At 53.1% G+C, this 16,431-nt stretch overlaps 5 protein-coding genes across 5 annotated transcripts; 2 read left to right on the plus strand and 3 right to left on the minus strand.

Moving 5' to 3' along the window:
• Positions 1 to 182: 182 nt before the first annotated feature.
• PV08_02568 (succinate dehydrogenase, flavoprotein subunit) lies at positions 183 to 2,377 on the minus strand (the record flags this gene model as incomplete). Its single annotated transcript, XM_016376926.1, has 4 exons — positions 183 to 778; positions 865 to 1,332; positions 1,400 to 1,548; positions 1,605 to 2,377. The coding sequence occupies 4 exons, from the start codon at positions 2,375 to 2,377 to the stop codon at positions 183 to 185; spliced, it is 1,986 nt and encodes a 661-aa protein (XP_016238496.1).
• A 1,854-nt stretch (positions 2,378 to 4,231) lies between these two features.
• PV08_02569 (uncharacterized protein) lies at positions 4,232 to 5,701 on the plus strand (the record flags this gene model as incomplete). Its single annotated transcript, XM_016376927.1, has 1 exon — positions 4,232 to 5,701. The coding sequence occupies one exon, from the start codon at positions 4,232 to 4,234 to the stop codon at positions 5,699 to 5,701; it is 1,470 nt and encodes a 489-aa protein (XP_016238497.1).
• A 1,465-nt stretch (positions 5,702 to 7,166) lies between these two features.
• Positions 7,167 to 8,603, minus strand: PV08_02570 (uncharacterized protein; the record flags this gene model as incomplete). Its single annotated transcript, XM_016376928.1, has 4 exons — positions 7,167 to 7,473; positions 7,584 to 7,636; positions 7,771 to 8,301; positions 8,373 to 8,603. The coding sequence occupies 4 exons, from the start codon at positions 8,601 to 8,603 to the stop codon at positions 7,167 to 7,169; spliced, it is 1,122 nt and encodes a 373-aa protein (XP_016238498.1).
• A 1,583-nt stretch (positions 8,604 to 10,186) lies between these two features.
• Positions 10,187 to 11,212, plus strand: PV08_02571 (uncharacterized protein; the record flags this gene model as incomplete). The annotated part of the gene is made up of 1 exon (XM_016376929.1): positions 10,187 to 11,212. The coding sequence occupies one exon, from the start codon at positions 10,187 to 10,189 to the stop codon at positions 11,210 to 11,212; it is 1,026 nt and encodes a 341-aa protein (XP_016238499.1).
• Positions 11,213 to 11,595: 383 nt separating this feature from the next.
• On the minus strand, positions 11,596 to 13,381 carry PV08_02572 (uncharacterized protein; the record flags this gene model as incomplete). Its single annotated transcript, XM_016376930.1, has 2 exons — positions 11,596 to 12,962; positions 13,027 to 13,381. 2 exons carry the CDS (start codon positions 13,379 to 13,381, stop codon positions 11,596 to 11,598), a joined length of 1,722 nt encoding a protein of 573 aa, XP_016238500.1.
• Positions 13,382 to 16,431: the final 3,050 nt, after the last annotated feature.

The following is a 16,431-nucleotide window of genomic DNA, read 5'->3' on the forward strand; positions in this document are numbered from 1 at the left end:
TCCACTCTAGCACCGCATATTACGGTGCAGCAAACAACCTTAGAGCGCGACACCATCTTTTCATCACTACCATCGTTATAGCACTTCTCTGTACGGATAGATTTCATGGGATGATGCGACTTGTCGAGGTGGAAATTCTGTTCTACTACTCCAGCTGGGGGTGGTTATTGAGGTTTGGTCTACTAATACGTTCTCTTCTTTGCCGGCACCGTCTTGCACTCATTCTGATCGAGAGTCTGGAAAACCACATCCCGATACCCCATCGACACTTTTTGACCAACGTCTTTCTGCCAGCTTAGGCTGTGCTTCATGAATTCCTCATCCATACGCTCTGGATAATCTTCTCTGGCATGAGAACCTCGCGATTCTTTTCTGTCCAAAGCACTCTTCGCCGTCTGCGATGCACATGTCAACAGGTTCCGCATCTCAAGCGTCTCCACAAGGTCTGAATTCCAGATCAGGGATTTGTCCTTGACACAGACATCACTGTTGAATGCAGCCTCGACCTCCTGTAATCTCTGAAGCCCAGTTGTCAGACTCTCTTCGTTCCTGAAAACGGCAACATCCGCTTGCATGGCTTTCTGCATGTCCAGTCGGAGCTCGGCGGTCAGCTTGGATCCATCGGCTCTCCTGAACCTTTCAAGGTCGACGAAGCCATTGATTCCAGTTTCTGGTGTAATGGTTCCGCCATTTCTGAAGACCGGCATCCCACGGTCGTTATTCTCGGCGATATGACCAGCGGCCGCCCTTCCGAACACGACGATGTCGAGCAGTGAATCTGCAACGTGGTCAGCATCTAACCAGAAAATTCCGTTCGAGCCGATCAAAGGGCAGGAGAAGGGGTATCAGATGACGCGAACTTACTGGCCCCTAAGCGATTAGCGCCATGGACAGAAACGCATGCAACTTCTCCAGCCGCATACAAGCCATTGACAATTGTTTCCTTCCCGGTTCCAGGGTCGACGTTCAACACCTGGCCTTTCCAGTTGGTAGGTATGCCTCCCATACAGTAATGGACAGTCGGAATGACCGGGATCGGCTCCTTCGTGATGTCCACGCCCGAGAAAATGCTTGCAGTTTCTGCAATACCCGGTAATCTCTCCATTAGAATGTCCCTGGGAAGATGAGATAATTGCAGGAAGATGTGGTCTTGATCCGGTCCGCAGCCTCGTCCCTCGCGGATCTCCATGTTCATACTCCGACTCACTACATCTCTCGATGCGAGATCTCGTGCTGTGGGAGCATAGCGTTCCATGAAGCGTTCCCCCTGACTGTTCAGCAGGTACCCGCCTTCTCCACGGGCACCTTCTGAGATAAGAACCCCTGCGCCATCTACGACAGGTTAGATTTGCAACCAGTAGAAGGAGGATGGGATGTTCTGAAGGCCAATCGGACTTACATATGCCGCTTGGGTGGAACTGCACAAACTCCATGTCTTGCAGAGGAAGCCCAGCCCTACTTGCCATGGCAAGTCCATCTCCAGTGCTTGTATGGGCGCTGGTGGCGCTGAAGTAAGCTCGTCCATAACCTCCGGTCGCTAGGATTGTGCTGGGTTCATCAGTACAGACAATACGGCCGTCACGTGGGGGTCTCATGAGACTCACTTCCGAGCGAAAATTCTGTGCAATGTTCCTGTCTCCATATCCAACGCCGTGAGACCTATACAGTCTTTGCCGTCCATGATGAGATCCAAAGCGAACCATTCTATGTGGAACTGGCAATCGTGCTTCAAAGCTTGTCCATACAAGGTATGCAACATGGAGTGGCCTGTCCGATCAGCGACGCAAGCCGTTCGGTGCGCTTGGCCACCGTTCCCAAACTCCAGAGACTGACCACCGAGTGGCCGCTGATAGATGGTTCCTTCTTGAGTGCGAGAAAACGGCATGCCGTATTCCTCAAGCTCCCGGACCGCTCGCGGTGCTTCGCGGCACATGTAATGAATGGCGTCCTGGTCGCCGAGCCAGTCCGATCCCTTTACCGTATCGTACATATGCCACCGCCAGTCATCATCGTGCATATTTCCCAAAGCGGCATTGATACCTCCTTGGGCTGCGACGGTGTGAGAACGTGTAGGGAACAATTTGGTCACGACGGCAGTTTCGAGACCCGACTCGGCCAGGCCGACTGCTGCTCGTAGACCGGCGCCCCCAGCGCCGATAATGACGGCATCGTATTGGTGATCAATCACCTCAAACTTGTTGTTGAATGCGTGGGCAGTCGACGAGGTGGTTGCACGTCGTTTCTGATGCAGTCTTCGTGCCTGTGGTCGAGACGCCCAACTACGTATTCTTGCTAGAGGTTCTTGAAAGGGTCGAACGATTGACAACGTTTGAGGAGGCACGGCCTTGCTTCGAAGCGCCGTGCTGAAAGTAATCATCGCGGATAGAGCCAGCTAGTCATTATCGTATCATCCAGAGCGGCGAGTTGCTCGAAATCCGCGTACTAAGGGGCCGAGGACGACCAAGGACGACCAAGGACGGGTGTTTTTGTAGGCTGGCGATGGTGCACGAGGGAAAGGCATACACGGGAGACGACGGGCATCTCGAAATCAAGTTCCGAGATCGCAAGCGTCTCGAAATGATTTCGAGGTGCCGCATGGCCAATCATGATGGAAGAATTGCTCAGCCGCGGCTATAATACTACGGGCTGCAAGGCCTTCATCTCCTTCATTTCCCGCACTCCCCGAGGCTAAGGATGGAGAGCGAAGATTGGAGAAGTACGGACGGAGTACCGACACTGCTTCTCGTCGGAGATAGACTGCCGAAGAACGGATCATGCCCAGGTGTTGTACGGGCAGCTTGTACTATAAGACGTCGTGACCAGCATCGGTGCTGTCAGGCCCAGTCATGAAGGCACACATTCGAGAAAGCGCTCTACGAGAGAAACCTAAATTTGGCCGCCCAGGGACCACGCTGGTGGCGTTTGCATTTAATGAAGATGCAAACCGAGATTGACAATGACAAGGTCAGATCATATTTTAAAATGAATACAAATGAAAGGATTCATTCGAAAGGTCAATATCTGGCCTGGTGTAACTTCAGCTTCTTCAAGCTGCAATGAAGCTCCCCCTCAAGCCCAAGCAATGCCTCCTTGAATCTCGGTCCGGCAACTTCATCATTATCCGTAAGTCTTGAGCAGAGAGTAAGAATCGGCGTCCCGTTCAGCTCCAAGGAGAAACGATAACCGTCCATGTTTGGGAAGGCAGCTTCAGGGTTCTTCTCCATCGCATGCCATTGCGTGAAGAAATGAACTGCACGAGGCTGACTAACAGCCTCACTAGCCATGCTTACTCACTACCTAGGTGTATGGACGTGTCTGGTTGAGCCTATCGCTGGCTTGAGGACATTTGCGCCTTTTGTCAAGCCGATATTCCGGGAGTTGTAACTTGTACTGTTGGTGGCCCCGGATCATCGTCCACATTTTCTATGCCATTCTACCCTGCTGAGTCCATGAAGCCGACAGAGCCAGCCGTAGACGGGGCCTTGAGCATTGTACGATGCCATGTCGGAGGGCTACGAGATTGTACAAGGGAAGACTGGGTACGACGGCGCTCCGTCCCACTGGCTCTTTAGGGAGAGAGGGGGAAGCCCTAAGAGGCCTATTGTATCGTACAGTAACACCCAGCAGCTTGAGATTAGTGGGGTTAGCGAGCCTTCCTAGGTAGCTACGGGTAACTAGCGAGCCTAAAGGGATCCCCCCAATTATAAGCTCCTCCATCCGACGCCTGCACCACCAAACCTCGCTCACCATGCCATGAAACCCCTCTATTGCTCACTCAATGCTCCATTCTTCTGATCAAGACACGCCCTTTGCCCGTCCATTCCTGCCGGCGCGAGACCCACGAGCACAAGCTTAGCAGTTCGAAGCTCTCTTCGGCCATCTCCGCCAGCTACATGTTTACTCGTTACCTCCCACTGGAGGGATGGAGGGGCATCCCGAGGAAAACCGTCCCGCGAGAGCCCCTCTGATAAGCAAAGCGCAGATGGGTTCCGTGAGTAATTGACAAGCAGCTCAACCTTTTTAGAGCTCACGGGCCCTGGATCCGAGAACCTTTTCTTTTCGTCGGATCCTGAGCAGCCGGTGCTACGAGGTATTCTCATCGTTGACTGTTTGTCGAGCCATTCGGGTACATAAGAGTACAGGTGAGTTGCTTTCCGACCACATTCTCATCGCTCCTTGGATCCAAAGTAGAAAAATCGCTGACAGGAAGCCAACCACTACAACTACAGCCATGCATTACGCGACACTGCCTCTTCTCGCTTCCCTGGCTTCGGCCGCTGTTGGGCAGACCGAACAGGTGATTGGAGCCTACATCTTCCACCGCCATGGAGATCGTACGGCAAAGTCAACGCCACCGGCAAATCTCACGGATCTTGGCTATCAAGAGGTATACACATCTGGTACCTATTATCGTAGCCGCTACGTGAGCAGCGACGCGAGCCGCCGCATCTATGGCCTGAACTCCGATCTTGTAAAGCAGTCGCAAATCACGGCCTCGGCACCCAGCGACACGGTTCTGCAGAACTCGGCCCTTGGTTTCCTTCAAGGTCTATATCCTCCAGTCGGCGAGACACTTGGCAGCAACACTCTCCGCAATGGTAGCGTTGTCCAGTCGCCTCTCAACGGCTACCAATTGATTCCACTCGAGACTGTCACCACCGGCACCAACAGCGAGAACTCAGGCTGGCTCCAGGGTTCGACCAACTGTGCCAATGCCCAGATCAGCTCCAACAACTACTTCAACAGTGCCAGCTACCTCGCCACGCTTGAAAGCACGCAATCCTTCTACGATGGCGTCGCACCCATGATCAACCGCACCTTCACCGCGCAACAGACGAGCTTCAAGAACGCCTACACCATTTTCGACCTGCTTAACGTAGCCAGCATCCACAACTCGTCCGACAACTTCCCCAACGCGGATCTCCTCACTCCGGAGACGTTCTTCCAGCTGCGCACAAGAGCAGATCAGCACGAGTTTGGCCTGGCTTACAACGAATCCGAGCCAATCCGCGCGGTCACGGGTTCCGTGATTGCTGCGCAAGTCGTCGACGCCCTCAACGGCACCATCGCTAACAAGGGGAAGAACAAGCTCAACATCCAGTTCGGCGCGTACGCGGGCATGCTCTCGTACTTTGGCCTCGCGAACCTCACGGCCGCCAGCCCCGACTTCTTTGGAGTCCCAGACTACGCCTCCAGCCTCGTATGGGAGCTCGTGACCAACGCCACCGTGTCGAGCTCCTCGTTCCCCACCGCCGACGAGATCAGCGTCCGCTTCTACTTCCACAACGGCACCACGAGCAACTCCAGCGTGCCCACCGAGTTCCCTCTGTTCGGCGGATCGCAGTCCCCGTTGCCCTGGTCCGACTTCGTGGCCGGCATGAACAAGTTCTCCATCAACTCGCAGGCTGACTGGTGCAAGGCGTGCGGAAACTCGACGGGCCAGTGTAGCCCAGCTGCTCTTGGCCTTGAAGACAGCTCACCCGTCGGCTCCAGCTCGACGTCTGGCAACAGCAGCGGCGGTGGCATGTCCAAGGCCGTCGCGGGTGTCATTGGTGCCATGGTGACCCTGGGTGTCATTCTCGGCTTGGAACTGCTTATTGTTCTGGTGGGTGGACTGAGAGTTGTCAGCAAGAAGCGTCTTGCCGGTGCTGGTGTCGCTGCTCAACCCGACATGACTGCCTCTGGTCCTTCAAAGGCCTAATTGAATTATGCGCTGCGTCGTATACCTTGAATTTAATCAGAAGAGAGAAGCTCCGGTATCGCCGATCACAGATACCCCCAAAAATGGCACAATGTGGACTCTGCGTTGGGCGGGTAAATAGTTTGAATCGCCCAGGTACCATCTATACTTACCTACTTAGCCTTGGGCTAGAAGTGTACCGAGGTATTTGCAGTCATTAGCACAGTAGTTGGTAGTAGTCGTAACGATGAAATGAAGATGGTTTATTGATTGATTGGTTTTCAGTCCATCTTGATGGTTGACTTAAACTGACCTACGGTACCACACCACCGACGTGTATGCTTCACGATTAATAAAAGTGCCCGTGCCAGCGCCCGTGATCGGGATCGAGATCGTGTTGAGAGAGGGTACGGGGGAACACACCAGCACCAGTACCTCTGACTAGTACCCAAGGTAAACAAAAAAAACAAGTTTTGACGGTATCCGAAAGGCTAAAAAAGGTAGATTGTTACATACCGTACTAGTTAACTTGACTTGGACCTTGAGGTAAAGGGGGAAAGTTCCGTAGGTTGTAGGTATTACTGTGTCGTTGTATGTAGTCTGCACGTAGGCGGTGAAAGCTCCGTAGGTACTGTATGTACACCAGTTAGTTAACTAGTTACACAGGTACCTAGCTACTGTAGGTACGTACTGTAGGTAGGTAGGTAGTAAGCGGTACTAACTAACCAGTTAGTTAAACTACCCTAGTTAGTCAGGTTAGAAAAAAGTACGAGTAAGTTTCATCAGTCAGTTAGTGTCGTGGGCGCAGCAAGCAGAGCGCCAGGAGATTTTCTCCGGGATCTCTCCCCGGACACCTTCGTCGTAGCTTCAGGTGGGTAGGCGGGCAGCCGGCTGTCGCAGGTAAGGTCAGGCGGTATGTAACTAGGGTATGTATGTAAAAATATTCGAGTGCGAGTCGATATTCATCCCGGATGATTCTCCACTGTCTGGAACGAATGAAGTCATACTTTTATTACTACACGAACTACACCTACACATACACCTACACCTACAACCAACCAACCACGAGAACAAGAAACGAGGCAAGAGGGCAACAAAACTAATTCACACCAACTCATTCTCGTGTTGTCCTCGTGATCACACTCACAATCATACTCATGACAAAGAGGTATGAATGCCCGTCTCACAACGACAATGCAATCCTTCCAATGGAATCGCTCCTCGTCCCATATGCTGTCCTGTCGTGAGTTTCGTTACCCGTCCATCCATCTCCAACATGGCCGGCCGTCCGTCCGTCGTAACAATAGCAAGCTCAGACGCTCCTCCTCGTCGTAACGTCTCGACGAAATCCCCAGGTGCTTGCGCCGTAGAGTTTTCCGTACTACATTCTCAAAAAAAATTTGGATAGTTGTGTCGAAGGACTGACAACCAACCAACCAAACAAACAATCGAAGAACCAAAAATCTAGAAATATTCATCAATTCCCTTATCGTGACACATTATGATCATGTTTCATCCGTCTAAAATTCGAGTCGAGGTAGCGATCGATTTGGTCAATGTCCTGCCTCAGCCATGCGTGAGCCTGTTCGAAATCGGTCGTGGTGTTGGGGTGCCAGGTTGGCGGAGGAGGAGCAGCAGGAGCAGCAATAGCAGCAGTAGCAGACACAGGTTTGGTATACGTACTTGAAGCCGCCGCCGCCGGCCGCGCCGCAAATGACGTGTTCGATACGGGGTTGGTTACGCCGTCCATGGCGTTTGTGTTTGTGTTCGTTTGATAGTGCTCATTATCAGGTCTGACAACGGGAGAATATCAGTTTCAGAAAGAACATAAATTTACCCGACCACTTTGAGTGACGCTTCTGTAAAATGACACCCGGGAGAGGGCCTTTTCGGGTTCACTCACGCCAGAGTTCGCTCCATCTGCACGGGATCAAACCCGAACAGACTAAATTCGTCCTATAGCCCCAGAAGTCATTGTCAGTACTGGCTTTCTAACAACTCGGTCCACTTTGATGGTCAGCCCAATAGTTTTGTGCCTTGACAATCAGGCACGCAGAGAGAGAGAGATAGAGAATATATGGATGCCGTACCGATATCGTGGCAAATTGAGGGTCGAACACAGCGTTCCCAGGCCATGCTGGTGGGGCTGCCAGACTTGGGGGTGGTTGCGAACCGCCCTCAGATGCGGCCGCCGTCGAGGTGTTGTCGGACGGCACTGACGACGACGACGCCGACGCGACGATGGCCTCCCTCCAAGCCTGTGCCAACGGTGAAGGCATGTCGCCATTGAGACGTGGACTCGGACTCGGAGAGGGCGATGCCAGGGTTTCAGCGTAACGCAAGACGTTTGCTAGTCCGCTGTCGTTTGCGCCATCTGCACCTGCACAGTCCCCGTCCTCGACCTTTTGCGATCGTATCTGGCGCAGGATGTTACAGGCAACAGTGGGCGAGCTGGTTCGAAGTAGGTCAAAAACGCGCTGGTATTGCTCAGCCCTCTCGGACAAGGCTTGGACTTCGCTCGACGAGGTGCGACCTCTGCGGCCATCGATGCCCTGGTCGTAGCTACAATGAAGCGACTTTATCGAACACCGCGAACAGGGGTTCTTTCCACTACACTTGACCTGAAGGAGAGAAATTAGCCAAGCGGCCCTTTTCGTGGGCTGGTGCTGCGAAATGTATCGTTCAAGTTTACCCTCTTAACTTTGCATTGGTCACAAGCGACGGTAACGTTGGTGCGGTACCGACGATTAGACGTGTCGCTGGAAATGGCCCGGGAAGTAGAAGGGCTGGAAGACCCTTGAGGCCTGGGGAGTATCTGGCGTGGTGCTATGCGTCCAGCGATTTCTCGCGACGATTGCTGGCCAGACGGTCCTTGTATCCGTGATGCCACCGTGTGCTTGAAATCGCGCGTGGGCGGCTGCATCATTTAATGAGGACGAACGTGTCAGGACAGTTCTTTGATGCCATACGAAACCCGAGCAAAAGTCGCGAAACAAATATGCGAGGCAAGACCAAGATTTCTCTAATACATGGGATGTTCTGCATTGTGCCATATCTGTCAGGGGAGCGTCCTGTGTGCGCTGGGCAGTGCTACGTCCTGGCGCCAGGGCACCCACGGTCTGGGACATTCTGACATCGAGATCGCAGGTACGTCAGAATTTCCGACTGAGTTCCCGAACGCTCTGGGCCCGTGGATGAAATTTCCAGCGTTCGAAAGGAAATGGCAGGATTGAAGATTTGGGGGAGAGAGAAGGCGGAAATAAAGTCCTCATCATGCCCATTGGCCGTCAGTTTCTTCGTTCTTTTTCTTCCCGGCTGGCAAATTCAACAATATTAAGAGCGACGCGTATTCGCCCCGGTTGGAATGACATGAATGACTTGTAATGAAAAGCTGGCTCAGTCGCCATCCTTAGCTCCGGATGTCAAAGCTCAGTACCAATATTCACAACGCGCGCAGTAGGTCGAAAGTTAGCTACTAGTTAAGTTACATTTTGGAGTATCTGTAGAAGAATGGGTAGTTGAGCTATGTCGGAAGAGGCATCGGGCTCACGTGAAGGTCACATGAGCGGAAATACTCTTCCGACGTCCAGGCTGACATAAGCAAGCCCGCAGCATCTCTGAACATGTCGGTCAGTTCTTAACATGTGCAAAACTCGTCACTCATGTTCTGAACGACGCCTCAATTCTTATATCATTTCGAAGATGCGTTACAAGTGCGTCACTATAGCCCAGTCAGGACGGTGCTCTACAGGCACCTCGAAAGGAGGTATGCGTGCTCTGTGCTGACAGGTTCGTCGCCTCAGGAAGACCCCGCGCCCATTGTCGCGCTGTGCGCTTGAAGAACAGGTCCACGAGATTAGGACAAGGATTCTGGCTCAGAACAGTGTAATCCTAAAGAACCAATTGCCTCTGAACAAAGCTTTGAAGTCGTCTAAGCAATACTCACAACAAATTTGACATCTGATGCATATTGACCAGGTAAATGGCCCCCTGTCCTCCTCCTAACAGAGTCGATGGACAGCAGTACGATATGCACGACTGCGACGCTCCCAGCTTCAACAACATACACTTCATTCTGGTATGTGGGTGCTCTGGCTGTCTGTGTAAGTACAAGTCGTGCCCTGACTTGATCAACTCTGCGTAAGCACCTTCGTATGTGCCAGGTAGGTATCATCACTGCCTTCATCACTGGAGATCCTGGTATTCACTCCAGATCTTTACGCAGGTCAGCTTCTCACCAAAAAGCTCTGCCTTTATGGTTTTCCTAAGTGATTGGCATCTATATGGAGGGACGCAGGCAATTCAATTCACTACCCATCCCTGCCACCCAGCCGCGCTGAATAGACAATACCTGACTTGAAGAGAGGGTTTTTATTTATTTCGTGGCTAGGGTTAATGTCATGTGTTTCTCTGTCGTTGTCCCCTCATGCATTGTCCAGCCCAAGATCTGTCTGCTTTCCCTCGATAGCAAACCCCTCCTCTTCCAATTCTGGGCCAACGAGAACGATGTCTTCCTCAGAGCCACCGGCTCAGCATGGTCTCGAATCCAGGCTCGAGACTCTCCGGAAAGCATACGCAGACCTCCAGGAAGAGAATGTCAAGCTCCAGAAGAAGAATGATATGTTGGTCCACGAGGTATCAACACTCAGAGAATTTTGTCTTCAGAACGGCCTGGCACCGAAATGGGAGAACGACAAGAGTAACGAGACGGACGATGCTGACGACGACGACGACGACGACGAGGAGGAGGAGGAGGAGGAGGAGGAGGAGGAGGAGGACCACTTGACCTTGGCTGTACCGTCAACGCCACCATCCACGCCCACACATCACTATCCTCCACAAAGGCCTCGCGCTCGAGATCCGCGACTAGTCGAGCTAGGTGTGACGTTCCAGATAATCCCTGCCAACGGCACTGGAGAGACAGAACACACCACGCATAGCTTCCAACTCAACGCTGCCGAGTGCTCCTCAATCCGACAGTTCTGTCAGCGAGTGGCCCATGCGATTCCAGAAGAATGTACAGGAAAAGCAGAACTGACAGGTGCTCCACAGTCAGACTCGGCCTCAGAGCCAGAGTCAGGGCCAGAGCCAATGAGCGTACCAGATGGAAAAGCAGAACCGGAAGCTGAAGCGAGTAGGGCACCACCACCACCACCACCACCACCACCACCATCATCATCATCATCATCAGGAGAACAAGAAGAAGTGATCAGCCCCGAGTTCTCTGCTCAAATCAAATCCACCTTCTACCCACCTCTCAGCGCCACGCGCTTCTACCCAGATCTCTCGCGGGCCACCATCAAGCTCGAGGAGGACGGACACGTGGCCGAATTCACAGTGACACCCACGACGCTGGACAAGGTGACCCCGTGGCCCGAATTGCAGTACCATGCGTGGTACGAGAGGAACATAGTGCGAGGAAGGGGCGACAAGGCCGAGTACATGGTGAACGTCAAGATGAGAGAATGTGGAAGTGGATCCCAGAAAACTCAATGCGTTGGTCGTGGGTCAAGGCCACCAGAGTCTCTTTGACGACGTCCCAGACGGACGCCGCCAGCAACGAGTCAGTCTCAGCATCGATGGACAACGTGCTGTTTTCACTTTTCATCAAGGTTGTGGTCATTCTGAGCTACAAGACGGTGAAAAACATTTCTGTACATAATTCCATCTGGTATCTAGGTGCGACCGATGCTCACCCGGGATGCAAAGAAGTAAACGACAAGCCCTCGAAAGGGTTGAAAAAAGGTACCCCCGTTAGTATGTCTAGAGGTTCACACCCCTGCCATAAAACATGGCATTTTGTTTGTGTAGTATTGTGTCATACGGGTTCTGTAATACCCAAAGTTCCTTCACGCCCAATTGCCCCGAGTCCCGCAAAATACAACAGTAAGAGAGAAAACACAGCGTACAGCTCTTCATGTACTCCGCCCTGCTAGCCCCCCTCTGCTGGGTGTGGCGGGGTTGAGAAAGAAACGAGGACGTGTCACCATAGCCATGCTACCGTCCGCACGTTCGAATCGTGCCATGTCGTCGTTAAGAGGACCTTCATACTCGTCTTGTTCGGTACCATCCATATCAGGATCCGCTTCGATTATATCGTTTGCACTGGGTAGCGGGGTGGCATACATATTGGCTGAGACTGGGTCAGGTCGCGCACCACTCTTTATGGTGTTACTCGACGCGTAGTCGTACGTACTACGGGAGCGTTTGGTTGATGCGGCTGGAGGTACATTTGGCCATTGGCGGAATGACTTTCCATTGACACCATCCATCCTCAAGGGAGGAAGTGTTAACGACTCGTCCTTGTTCGAGAGCAATTCCGTTCTTATCGAAGGCAAGGTATGACTGTCAGGCGAACTTGTTGGTTGAGGCAACCTGGGAGCTAACGAGGGAATCTGTGATGGCGCCGGCGCGGTAGTGTCTGGTACAGTGCGCGAGGGACTATACTGGTTGAATGAAGGCGGAGGGGGTGGCATCGACATTGTTGGCGCAAGGCTTGGCAAAGAAGGGCTTGCCATGGGTATACTGACAATGGAGGAATGACGACTGGACATCGGGCCGCGGCTGTACATGCTATCCACGGAAGCTCGTCGTGCGTCCTCCGCCTCGTGTTGACTGCCGAAGCTGTTGCGGCTAACTGACCGTGAATGCTCCATATTGCGGAAAGCGATCTGGGGCGTTCCGTGGTAGGAACTGCGACTGTCATCAAGTTCTGGTTCGGGTTTCTGCGGCCGCTTCCGCTGTCTGATATCGCGTCGGATACGGACCCTACAGCCCTGCTCAGAGACAGTCTTACTCAGTGCGGTGCTGCTGCTCAGGCCGGGGAACTTCTTGGCACTATAGACCTGGAAAGGAACAGTTTGTACCTCCAGTCTATTGGCCATGCATTCGTGACGAACAGGGGCGCTTCCTCCGTCTTCACTTCCTTGAGATGTCCGAATGAATGGGTTCTCGACATCGGCATCACACTGGTGCTTGATACCCTCGAACAGAGAGAACTTCAGCCGATACCAACCTTCATGTCGGACGGACAAGTCAGGAAAGATAAAGTAGGCAGCCGGTGTCGGCTTTTCTAGGTAGGCGGCGCTGGCAACCGCGACGCCGGAAAGAACAGGGATAGACGGAGGGGTGTGCATCTTGCCAGCTGCAATAGGTCGAGCGACTTCCAGGCTGGCGTAAAGCATAAACGTAGCATCATAAATAGACGTGATGTCTACCTTTCCGTTGAACACTCTCAGTTGAATGACGGGTGGAGGGTCGACAGGGCGGCGATCTTGTGTTGCTGCAATTAAGGATCAGCAAGGACGGTCCAACATGTGCAACAAGGCTCGATACTCACATTTTACACCTGAGCCGCAGGCTCTGGCTTTCTCTGGCTGCTGAGCCACCTCTAGGGAGTAGGTAATTGTCCTTCCATCGACAGTCTTGCGCGAAGTCGCTTTTGGTCTCGTTTCTTGGTTGAGCCATGTTGTATCGGAGGCCGCCGATGGTATATGTCCGTATCGGAAGGTCGTCAAGGTAGATGGTCGAAATGCCAGGAACAAAGAACTCAGCAATTCGAGACTGTGGATCGATCTGAGGGTTTAAAGGTGGTCGTTGTGCGTGCAGGGCTTGGCCTACAGCGTCCCTCAGGCTGGGAAGAACGTGCCTCGCTCTCTGGTCTTGCGAGGACGACGACGTCGGACGGTCCGATCTGGCCATGTTGGTCAGCTCATGCAATGATGGAAGAGGGTCCATGGCGGAGGAGTGTTTCTGCAAAACGAAGACGAAGAAGTTGGGAGGGCGGTCATATGCTATAACATAAAGAGTAACAAGGCAGAATCAGGTATTGATTGAACAGGGACCAAAGAGATTTTCAGAGAAAGGTGGCTCCTGGTATGAACGCAGACCATGATAACCTCCTTGTTCATTGGTAACTCAAGACCATTTTGAAGCAAGAGCCGTGGGCCGGGATTCAAAGTTCCATGCAAAAGGAGCGTACTAACCTTGTGTCAAGCTTCCACCACACTGTCTGCCTACAGCTGGTTGCGACAAGACAGACTGATGATCCTCAACCTCACGAGCGCCAGTCTATTTCTGCGTCTCCCTACGCACTTCTTTATTCCAAATCAAGTGTCAAAATATCGCGTCTTCGCTCTGAATGGCGCAACCACAGAAGGTCAAAAGTTTAACCAGCAGAACCCAGTCCGAACCACTGTATTTTTCTCTTGCTGCCCTGAGATGCTTGAGTATCACGCAGTTTCTCGACCGACTATTCCCTGCAAATCCACCTTGCCTTGGTCGTCGACGAGACCCGGGATTGTTTTTCCTATCGGGGCCACTGGCGGGTCAATCGCAGCGGAAGCGTTGGTGGTGAGGAGGCGAACTCAACAAGACGTTTGTCGGAAAGGTAAACTCGAAGGAAGTATCGGAGGGCCAAGTTGTTGGGGCACGGCTCTGTCGCAGACTGGTAGAACCGTACGATGCTTGTGAGATATGCAGCTGGAAATCCCCGACGCCCAAAGTCCGCCTATGTCACCTCGAGAGCAACCCAGACGTGGACACTGTCAAGAGGAGAGAGAGTACGTCTTGGACCTGTCCCCGAGGGAGAGCCGTACAGTCGATGTTGAGTGAAGGGGATGAAGGAGAATGTTGTCAAGGTGTATGGTGCAGCGGTGGTGAAAGGAAGAGGAGAAGGTGGATGGACGGATGGGGTGGTCGAGGCCGCAACCCACACTTCCAGATAATAATGGCCGAAGCGTACGGAGCACAAGAATACGAGAAAGAGACGAGTTACAGTACATTCGGTACCTCCCTCCTGTGGAGTAGAATGGGCTGGGCCACCAGGCTCGCGAGTCGCCAGGTCTTTGCTCTGCACCATGTTTATTAGGCTGGCCTCCCCAAACCCACCGGCGGACCACGCTTTTCAGTTTTCAGGTTTGGCCAGAAGCCAGCAGAAGCCGCGGTGCCACGACGGCTCCAGCATCGGATGGGCACTAGCAGGTGCCCTTGGCCAAGAGGCGACAAAGCGTGGTACGGGATGGGCGGCTCAGCGTCAATTTGACAGTCGACGGCGCCGCTGTGGTCGGGTGCACTAACGGCCCTCAACCCCTACAGAGGCCTCGTTTCACACGCTGTACCATACTAGGTACTCGGCAAAGGCGTCGTAGCACCAGAATGTGGAGGGCACGGAGGCCACTGGTGCAGTAATACTCCGTACAAAAATCCTAATAATCCCTCCCTGCACCCAGGGGCTCGTCAAGGTTCACCACGCCTAGCTCTTCCTGGTTTAGGCGTTGCTCATGTTCTTTAGGCCTGCACGAGTCATTGGTGCCGGGTGCATCAACGCCCCCCGGACGCCCGTACTGCGCCTGTGCAGAGCCCGTACTCGCTTCCATCTGCGCTGCCCCAGCGCGGAAATTCATGCCGCCCGTCCCTCTCACGCAGTGGCCACGGCAAAAGTCTCAATTCTCAACTGTCCCGCACCTCAGCAACGCCTGGTGCGCCATTCCGCCCATAATGTACAATAGTCCTGCGCACAGGCAACCTGGCCCACGACCTCGGGCAGCAATTCTTTCGAGGCCACTAATGCAAGTCTAACTACTGTCGTTCAGAATCACCCTGTCGGTTCCAAAGCTAATTCGCCTGGTCGTTGTCACTTCTCTACCGTACTGTATGTACCGTACATCCTGGGCTTGATGAGCATGGACCCCAGAAAACGGACGGCTGCCCAATTGTGAACCAGTGAGGGATTCGTCATGCCACGGTCCGTTCTGCAATACATTGTATTCTTGGAGAGACCACAAGGAAGCTCAAAGCATGTTCTCCGGCGCACCGAGATTTTCGTCAGGAAACCATTTTAAAGAGGCTACTGGACGGGACTCGGCAACACCATCAGGAAGGCTAAGCACGTAGACGAACAAGGAGTATGTATGCTGACATGGTTTAAAAGACAGGCCCAAATTACTCCTCGCTTCGTTACACACGTACCACTTGGACTGCCCGTCGCTTGGATTCGATGCTGCTCTGGCACAGCCTCTGCACTCTGCTACCCAAACTCTGCACAGAGCCGAACGTCTTTGCCACAATACATATTCAGGCTGGAGACGAGCGGTCGAGAACAGTATCTAGCGTCGATTCGTCCACAGGCAGTGGCGGATAAGACGCAAAAGGCAAGTGTTGAAGGACTGGCCCGTCTTTCAAACGTGGTTGACGGTTCATCAAACAGACGGTCGACCCAAAGACATGGCAGTGGGAGGCATCAAAGCTCAAGCTAGGAGGCTCGAAAGACGAAATGAGTGGCCCCAAAAGTCCAGTGGATGGCCTAAGATCGATAGGCGAAGGCCCGGGCTTAGTGCGTGGTGCCGCAAGGGCCAGAGGGTGCCAGGTTTGGGACACCATGTCGACGCTTTGTCCTGCTGGTGGTCTCGGGAACCGAACACCAGTTTTAACTTTTGAAGAAAGCAGGCAAGCCTCTGACATGACTCGCGTAGTGGGCAAAAGATCAACGTTTTCCAGACGGGGATGCCGGGCACGGCCGCGGGTCCCTTTGCTAGCCTCGCGACCAAATACCCCAAGTGCGTCTCAGTTGCTGCACAGCTCTCGCAGATTCAAGGATCACCCCTGTTTGACAGCACTCTAATGGGAAGGGCTATCAAGAACAGCCCAGCGAGCCGCAGGAAGATCCGGCGCTCATCACCGACCGATGATAGGATTGCAAAGCCTATTCTCCGCTAATTAGTGGTCATGCTCTCTGATCCAACCGGCAGATC

Source organism: Exophiala spinifera (assembly GCF_000836115.1).
Source record: "Exophiala spinifera strain CBS 89968 unplaced genomic scaffold supercont1.2, whole genome shotgun sequence".
Classification (NCBI taxonomy): Eukaryota; Fungi; Ascomycota; class Eurotiomycetes; order Chaetothyriales; family Herpotrichiellaceae; genus Exophiala; species Exophiala spinifera.